The 9,895-nt window shown below is 39.8% G+C and overlaps 1 protein-coding gene across 1 annotated transcript in view; it reads left to right on the top strand.

Moving 5' to 3' along the window:
- Positions 1-8,277: 8,277 nt before the first annotated feature.
- HCN1 (hyperpolarization activated cyclic nucleotide gated potassium channel 1) overlaps positions 8,278-9,895 on the top strand; it is a 424,192-nt gene continuing 422,574 nt past the window's right edge. The window contains exon 1 of the mRNA XM_002815543.6: positions 8,278-8,983. Coding sequence (XP_002815589.3) covers positions 8,580-8,983 — 404 coding nt within the window. The 5' untranslated portion in view covers positions 8,278-8,579. The remainder of the gene's footprint in view (positions 8,984-9,895) is intronic.

Below are 9,895 nucleotides of genomic sequence, written 5' to 3'. Positions count from 1 at the left end.
ATTTACTTGAAAACTGGGTTCAGAATAGCTGGACTCATTGGGCCATTGAGAAATTAATAAAACACAAAGCAAAAAAATGTTTGACTTGGCCAACAAAATTAAAGATTGGTTATTTTTAAAAAGACAAAGGAAATGGATAAGCTCATTGCATTCTCTTTAATAAGACAAAGATAAAAGAAACAACATTGGAAACCATCATTCTCAGCAAACTATCGCAAGGACAAAAAACCAGACACCACATGTTCTCGCTCATAGGTGGGAATTGAACAATGAGAATACTTGGACTCATTAAGGGGAACATCATACACTGGGGCCTGTCGTGGGGTGGGGGGAAGGGGGAGGGATAGCATTAGGAGATATATCTAATGTAAATGATGAGTTAATGGGTGCAGCACACAAACATGGCACATGTATACATATGTAACAAACCTGCACGTTGTGCACATGTAGCATAGAACTTAAAGTATAATAAAAAATAAAATGAAATTAAATTAATTTAAAAATTAAAAAAAGAAACAACATTGGGAATGAGATAAAGAACAAAGATGCAGAGAGGAGAGTTTTGTTGTTGCTGTTAAAGAGAATATAGTATATAAATTTACACTCGCTGTTTAAAAGCTTGGAAGAATTGGGAAATTTTCTGATGTAATATAAAGTATCAAACAATTCAATAGCACTATCAAATAGCCCAACAATTGTAGAATACATCAAAAAGCTGGCAAAGATACTCAAATGAACACATTTATGTGTTTCTAAACATAAACCAAACTTTGACAGCTATATCACTTACATGGAATAAACAGTTGTAGAGCACAGAAGAAAATAAAGCTTTCAGATCTCAGTCTGTGAAAAGCCAGCATAACCAAAGCTGGCCAAAAATAGCAAATAATAAAAATATGACCATCAGCATTATCATCATCTAACAACATATTTAATTAATATAATAGTCTAATGTGATTATATAAGATTTATGCCTATAAAGAAAACATTAATCATGTTTATTATTATAATCTATTACATTAGTAGATTAAAAGAGAAAAAACAAAGAATCATCTTGACATATGTAAAATTATTAATAATATGTACCAATTTATTTTCTCATTAAAACACTTCTTAACAAGCAAGAAGAAATCTACCTTAATATGATGAAGGCTACCTTACTAGTAACCTATAGCAAATGCCATAAAATCAGAACAGTTACTATTACATATCATTATAACAGTGTCAGCTAACATTATAACTATTACTATTCAGCATTTAATTGAAATTACTTGCCAATGTAGTATGTCAAGAAAAGTGTATTATAAAAATTGTTGAGAGAGAACATATAGTTGATAGATGACATGATTATTTACTGACAGTACCAAAGAGAATAAACTAAAATACCATATTAGATATAGTTTAATAATTCCCTACTAGAGCTATATGCAAGGACAAAGTCAGTAGTAAAAAAATAATTTTCCTATAACCAAAAATAGCCAGTTGGAAAGCACAATGATAAAATGTCCCTTTTTTAAAAAGTCAGAACACATATCAAATACCTAGCAACAAATCTTTACTGAACAAAAAATTTCCAAGACATATTAAAAAACTATACAATAGACTGGGCGTGGTGGCTCACGCTTGTAATCTCAGCACTTTGGGAGGCCTCGGTGGGCGGATCACGAGGTCAGGAGATCAAGACCATCCTGGCTAACATGGTGAAACCAGGTCTCTATTAAAGATACAAATAATTAGCCAGGTATGGTGGCAGGCACCCGTGGTATTTCGGAGGCTGAGGCAGGAGAATGGCGTGAACCCGCAAGGCAGAGCTTGCAGTGAGCCGAGATTGCACCACTGCACTCTAGCCTGGGTGACAGAGCGAGACTCCATCTCAAAAAAAAAATAAAATAAAAACATAGAATAAATAAATAAATAAAAAATAACTATGCAATAGATTACCTTGTATTTAGATACATTGGTAAGATAGGTAGAGAGATAGATAAATGGAGAGATTTACATATTAAGATGTACTAATTTAAGGTTATGACTATGTTAATTATTTATCAATTAATGCATAAATTTAATGTAATTCCAAACAAAATTCCAACTAGATTGTTTAAAATAATTTGACAAACTTATTCTCAAATTAATATGAAGGAGAAAATAGGAACAAAAGTATCCAAGAATTTTAGCTGCGTGCAGTGGCTCCCGCCTATAAACCCATAACTTTGGGAGGCCAAGGTGGAAGGATTGCTTGAGCTTAGTAGTTTAAGACCAGTCTGGGAAATACAGGGCAGGGCAACACCATCTCTAAAAAAAAAAAAAAAGACGAGAGAGAGAGAATAGTTGAATAGTTGTGGGAATATTTTAAACAGACATGGAAAGTAAAGTCGGCTTTCATTGACTCAAATTTAGCCGTCTTTTATATATGGCTTCTTTTCATTCTCTGCAAGGAATTCATTACTCTAAAATTATATGCATGGTGAAAGTTTTATATGTAAAATATATTGAAAATAAAACATACATATGTATCATATATGATCATATAGTAAAAGTAGGTAACTCACAAATGAATATAAGAAACTCAATGAACATGTGAAATCTGTTTATTCTTGTTAATAATTGTGAAAATGAAATTAAAACTCCAATGGCCTATCATTTTTTTCTTGCTCATTTTAAATTGGAAAAAGTTGTTAATATCTGATTTTGGGGCAAGTGTATGAAACAGGTAATCTCATGTGGTCTAAGAAGAAATATATATTCCTACAGTCTTTGGAGGGCAATTTGATAGTTACTACCAAAAGTAAATTTACCCATTAATTGAGTAATTATCTTTACCTCCAATATTTTTTCTCCATATCTATATTCATAACTACACAGAGATATAATAAGGATATTAATTGTAACACAGTTTGTAATAGCACAAAAGAATAAAACCTCAAATGTCCCTTAGTAAAGGAGATGTTAAGTAAATTATGGTATATCCATTCTACAAAACAAATGCAGGCGTTAAAGAAAAGGATGTTACAAATTATCTCGTGCTAATATCTTTAAGATATATTTTGAAACCTTAAATCCAAATGCCAGTACAATAAATATATTAAAAGATTAGTTTTGTAAAATAATAGAAATCAATATATGTATGTTAGAGTTGAGAAAAATAGGCATGTGCCAGCAAAATGAAGATGGGTTGATGGACTACTTTAATGTTTTTCTTTTTAAATCTTGTATTCTTCAAATGTTTGACAAAAATATATATCATTTAGCGCTGATACAAGAAGGGAGAAATAGGGAAAAAATATCTATTTTGCTTTTGAATAGAGACTCAATATTGAAAGATGATAGTTCTTCCTAAAAAGTCTCTATGTGCAATGCAAACGAAATGCCTTAACTACAAAGACAAGTGCCAAAATTTGTCAAAAATAATTCTACATGTTTATGAAAAAAAATCATGTTTAATATGTATGTCTGCAGACATACATATTAGAGAAATACAGATGTTGGGATTGGGCCACCATATATTAAAACTATTAAAATTGTATAGTATTGTTTGTTAGTCTTTATATAGACAGGTCAATGGAAAAAATTCTGAAAAGTAAATATCTATCAATCTTTTAAAGTGGCATAGTCTTTTCTAGTGTTTGCTTTTATAAACATTTGCCTATCATGATTTTTAGTATTTACATTATAATACTAAATCATCTTAAATTCACTTTAGGAAATAACATGATATTATATTCTACCTTCCTTTTCCCTAGAATAGTTAACCATCCTAGGACCATTTGCTATACAACATATCCTTTGCTTATTGATGTGAAATGACAATTTGGAGCTATGATTAACACTAAAGTGTGTTTCTGGTATTTATTTATTTATTTAGAGACAGAGTCTCACTCTGTCACCCAGGTTGGAGTGCAGTGGCGCGATCTCGGCTCACTGCAACCTCAGCCTCTTGGGTTTAAGCTATTCTCATGCCTCAGCCCCCCAAGTAGCTGGGGTTACAGGAGCACGCCACCACGCATGGCTCATTTTTTTGTATTTTTAGTAGAGACGGGGTTTCACCATGTTGGCCAGGCTGGTCTTGAACTCCTGACCTCAAGTGATCTGCCTGCCTCAGCCTCCCAAAGTGCAGGGATTTACAGGCATGAGCCACCACACCCGGCCTGGTTTTGACTCTTTTGCGTTGCCTTATCTGTCTCTTTCTCTGCTCAGTGCTACCCTAAGCAATTCTAATACTTTGGAAATTTTTTCATTGTTTTCATTTTTAAACCATAGCTTATGAACTGTTAAAAATGATTTATTAATCCAGTTAAACTTTAAAAACATTTTGTTGCTTTTGTCTGCATGGAGAAAACTAATAACACTTTTTTTTGTTGTTTGTTTTAAAGTAAGTAAGTTGCTTTATTGGTTACCAAGAATGATTATATATTGCTGGTGAGTTGTTTGGTTTGGTTGGTTTGCTTTCTTTTTTTTCTTTTGTTAAAATTTTACTTTAAGTTCTGGGATACATGTGCAGAAGTTTCAGGTTGTTACGTAGGTACACATGTGCCATGGTGGTTTGCTGCACCTATCAACCTTTCATCTAGGTTTTAAGCCCCTCATGCATTAAGTACTTGTCCTAATGCTCTACCTCCCCTTGCCTTCCAACCCTCAACAGGCCTTGTTGTGTAATGTTCCCCTCCCTGTGTCCATGGAATCACCAAATTTTGTTTGAAACTTAAAATAAATTTTGGAAGGAGCACCATATTTATAATATTGAGACTTTATGGACAAAGTATATAGCTAATTTATTTAAAAGTTTTTTATGCCTTTTATCAAAATAAATGTTTCTTAAACTATGGATCTCAGACATTTCTTGTTAAATTTATTATTGTGTAGTTTTCATTTTTAGTTGCAATTGTGAAAAAAATCATTGTTCTCTATATTGCCTTAATGGTTATTGCTGATGCTTAGGAAAAATGTTAATTTTTGCATGTTTACTAAAGTAACCAAAAGTTGATACCAACTTCCCAACTTCTATTATTGGTTATGATGATTATCCAGTTGATTATTTTGGGTTTTCAGGAGATAATATTATCAATTAAAAATACCATGCATTGCAGAAATGGTGGATATGAGCGTATTGTTCTGACTTTAACAGCTTTAATGTTTCATATTAAGCATGATGTTGATGTGACTTTCCAGACAGATAATCAGATTTGCCTGTGCACAAGACACAGAAAGACTGTGAGGTTGTCAATGAGGAACTTTTTTTTCACTGTTCCTTACCACTGCCTTCTTCAACAGATGTTCTTATTTTATTTCCTTACATGTGTAATATGTTTGTAACATATTACTCTGTCCTACTAAGAGGGCCAAAATGTCTTATCCCTTAAATCTTTAAGTTTCACTGAGATTTTCCAATGAACCGTCAAACTTCAAGTCACCGATCTATCTTTTCTGTTTCATTTCATGTGTGCTAGCATCTGCTGCATGGAGATTTTATTTTAGATTCATATTAATCTTCTGCTGCTGCCTGCAATTTGATCTTAAGCAGAGTATTAAAGGAGACAGGGAACATTTCAGAAGATGCACAATTCTCGTATATATTGAACAGCACCCATTACAACTACTGATGAGACATTCTCCTGAAATTAATTCATAATTGATATTCTCTAACGAGTCCTCAGAAATCAGATTCCTGTAAAATACTAGGCACTTTGACATCATGAACATCTAATGACACAGAGTCAACATGATGGTAGTCTTACTTCTAAGATGTCTTTGAAATAAACACTCGAATTTAGCTCACTAGATTTTAGCTTGAGATAGTTTATCAACAAATTGATACAAAGACAAGCTAAGAAGAGATTATTCTGAAGTTTCAAGATTCTCTCTGTCTCTTCTTCTATCATTGATTCCATTCTTTTATTGCTTTCACTTTGTCTCAATCTTCTTGAGAGTTCATTCTTCCTCCAAAGAAAACTTAAATTTCATATTCTAAACAACTTTAAATCAACACTCTGAAAAGTAAAGAAACATGACTTTTTATAATGCTGACAACTTTAAGTTAATGCATTGATATAACATACACATTCTCAAATTTTTAAGAAAATGTATTTTTTGAGATTTTGAATAAATAAAATATGGCCTAGAAGCTATACTTGGAACAACCAATGACTTGTGATCTTTTTAAGACATTTCTTAGTTCTATTTTGAGATCTTGTTTTTCAGTGATTCTGTCATATCAGTTTAGTACAAACCTTGAAACTCAGAAAAACTTTTACTAAAATAACTGCCTGGTCATGAGTAAGATTAAGTTGCAATAGAACAAACAGAGAGATTGGCTAAAAGAAAAGCAAAACTTACTTAAACTCGGCATAACATTTTAGATGGTATATTTTTACATTATTATAAAATTTAAAATTTATGTTAACATATACATTGTCACACTCATGACTGAAAATAGAGGGATTGAGGAAGCATGCAGAATGGGAGAAAAGTAGGGAAACATCTTTAGTCTAATAAAGAAAAGCTGCCTGAGTAATCGGGTCTTTCTTAGGCAGAACTGTGCTTTGGGCAATGTTTGTTTTTATCCATTCCCGTGGCTTCCTTCTGCCCTCAGCACCTGGTATCCTTATCTGACCTCTTGGTTTTCCAAAGTAGAGAAAGGTCTCTATTTTGACAGATCAGAGCTCTATATTTTCATATTTTTCCTATCTCTTACCATTAAAATTTGGCCATCCATATTTATTCTTAGGGTTCTGGTATATGATTAGTTGAAAACAGATGGTGTCTGAGTCAGGACATAGCTCCGTGAAAAAAGGAGATTTAGCACAGGCTATGGTAAGGAGCATGGTAAGGAAATCTTACAGAATTGCGACAGAGTTAGGCCTAATGGCTCGTTTCTGCTTCCCTCTGCTCTTTTCTCTGTTCTCTGCTTCCTTTCTCAGCCTTTGTTAACCCCTCAGGAAGGCATCCAATTGTCTTCCTTTGTCTTTATCCTTGCTTTCTTCATTGTTAATTGGCTTCATCACTGTTTAATTTTTCAGAAAAACACCTTGATTAGCCCCACTCATTATTTTTTTTTCCTCATGATAGGTCACTAGTTGCCATCCTGACATACATTCCCTCCTTGAGTGCCTGCCCCTTCTCCATAAAATGTGGCTACAGCTGACAGGAACCCAGGGGATCTGGGACTCTTGGCAGGGCAAGATTTCCTTTGAAGAGGCTGTAGGCAGGGAGGCAATGCTTGTATCTGAAACAGATGTTTTGGGACATTTAGGAGTCTTGAAGCTCTTCAGACGCCGGGGCTGCCCTGCTGAGTGACTGGTGGGTTTGGCAGCACATTTTGCTTCCTTTAGCTAATCCAGTGGGTTTCAGAGACGCAGAGGGAATAAGAGGAAACGGATAATGCTTTCCTCAGCATCAGTACCACACCTGTAAGTTTCCCTTAAGAATGTTCCCCCCTTCTGAAATGGTAATGACATTCTGACGAGAGATTCCAAGACGTCTTGACTTCCTAGCGTGGTGTCGTTAAACACTGACAGGCATACACATCCCTTAATGTGTTTTATTGATGATGTAACTTATCTAAAAAGATAGGTCAGCTCAGGCGAGGCCTCCCTCACACACTTTTCTTCCAATATTGGTGGCTGATAGATCTGCTTGCATGTGTATTGATACGAATGGCCTTGGAAAGAAAGAAATCCCGTCCCCTGTTTAAAAAACTCTGCAAGAATTAACAAGGATAAGTGTAAGGAGGTCAGTTGTCTGTCCCCAGGTGCAGAACCTTAATCTGAAAAGCCCCAAGCAGCTGGTTACCTAGGATTACACAGACCTGGTAGCTTTTGCCCTCTGCCTCTCTTTCTAGCACACACGCGCACGCACACACACAGGCACAGTTTCCCTGGTACTTTTGACATTTATTTTCCATTGTCAAACTTTACTTTCTTTTGGACATTTGGTTTTGCACGTGAATTGCTGGCATGCATAGTCAGCTAGTCCCCTTTTCTCCATCTGTAACGTTATTCAAACAGGCGTTCAGATAATGTCTTCATGAGTTTAAGATGTTTGTTTCTTTCGGACCAACACACACTCGCTAGTTCAGGCTTGCTCTCTCTCCTCTCTCCCCGCTCTTTCATGCAAACATACACCGAGTCCTTCTCCACGTGTACCAATGAATGTCTCCTCCGAGGGCTCTTGAGTTCAATGTCACGCTGGGCAGAAGTAGAGCAAGAGTAACGAGCATGTGTGGAGTGCGGACGGGGAGAGACCCTTTCTGGCCAACAGAGGGCAGCCGAGGGGAGGCGCTGGGGCGCGAGGGCTGAGCCCAGCTGAGCCTCGCCTAGCTCCGGCAGCCTCAGCTTCAGCACCAGCCGCACCGGAGCCCGGACCGCAGCCACTAAAGGCAGCGGCGGCGGCGGGAGCCAGGCGCGCAGCTAGCAGCGGCGCGGTCGGGAAGCAGGAGCCGCCGCTGCCGCCGCCGCCGCCGCCGCGACGGGCAGCTGGGCTCGCTGGCAGCCGGCTCGGGCCCCTACCCTCTCGGCTACGTGTCCTCGGCGCCGGGCGGCCGGCGAGTCTGGAGCCCGCGCCGTCGCCGGCCGCGTCCTCTGGGCATGGAAGGAGGCGGCAAGCCCAACTCTTCGTCTAACAGCCGGGACGATGGCAACAGCGTCTTCCCCGCCAAGGCGTCCGCGACGGGCGCGGGGCCGGCCGCGGCCGAGAAGCGCCTGGGCACCCCGCCGGGGGGCGGCGGGGCCGGCGCGAAGGAGCACGGCAACTCCGTGTGCTTCAAGGTGGACGGCGGCGGCGGCGGCGAGGAGCCGGCCGGGGGTTTCGAAGACGCCGAGGGGCCCCGGCGGCAGTACGGCTTCATGCAGAGGCAGTTCACCTCCATGCTGCAGCCCGGGGTCAACAAATTCTCCCTCCGCATGTTTGGGAGCCAGAAAGCGGTGGAAAAGGAGCAGGAAAGGGTTAAAACTGCAGGCTTCTGGATTATCCACCCTTACAGTGATTTCAGGTGAGGGCTCCCGGTCGCCGCCCCACCCTCCCTTCAGGCGCGCCCTCAAACGCGCTTCCCCGCGCTTGGGAGGGGGGCGTCCCGGGGACTCGGAGGGCGGGCGGGGGGTGGCGCTGCCGGCGGCGTCGGCTCGGGCTGAGCAGGCTCCACTCTGCGCCTCCGGGTAGTTTCCACCCAGGAGGGGCTCGGAGGATGTGCTCCTGTTGCCCGGGAATCCTGGACGGGCTCTCCTCCTTGGCCTCCTGAACTTCAGGGGCAGATCAGGGAAGGATGGAGGCCACGGTGACCCCCTTGGGAGGAGGCGAAGTTGTACCAGGGAAACTTTTACTTCAGAGACGAGAGTGTGAGGAAGCGGGCAGCCACCCTTCCTCGCGCGGCTCCCTCAACTGTGGTCTCAACCAAGAGGGAAAAGGAGGCTTCTGGGGCTCAGGAGAAGACTGGGTAACCGGAGACAGCGATTCACAAGCCCGAGCATTTCCTGCCGCGCTCGCCCCTGGGGAGTGTGTTTAGTCTGTTTTTCTTTATAGGCGCTGGGTATCCCCGCTGGGTTTATTCAGAAACAGCGGCTGGCAGGCAAGAGAAGGGCAATTTGCACTTGGATAGTCCCTGACGTGAGGTCTCATCAAAGCCAGGCGCTTCCAGGCAGGGCAGGAGCGTGGCAGGAAGCCTCTAGTTCCTGAAACAGAGAGAGGGGGCGTTGCCAGAGCCCCCTTCTGAAATAGAGCGGCACCCTTTCTTGACCTTGACTGCAAGTCTATTTCAAAAATCTTTTTCACGTCCCCCAGCTCGGGAAGAAGGACAGGAAAGCTGTCAGCAGGAAAACTCCGCTTTGGAGAATTAAAATTAAGACGTTTTCTGATCTTATTTGTCGCCCAAGTATTCGTTCGGTGATAAGCATGTTTAGAGATTGTC

Source organism: Pongo abelii, chromosome 4 (genome assembly GCF_028885655.2).
Source record: "Pongo abelii isolate AG06213 chromosome 4, NHGRI_mPonAbe1-v2.0_pri, whole genome shotgun sequence".
Classification (NCBI taxonomy): domain Eukaryota; kingdom Metazoa; phylum Chordata; class Mammalia; order Primates; family Hominidae; genus Pongo; species Pongo abelii.
Note: the sequence above shows the minus strand (reverse complement) of the source record. Positions and strands in the feature narration are given on the sequence as shown.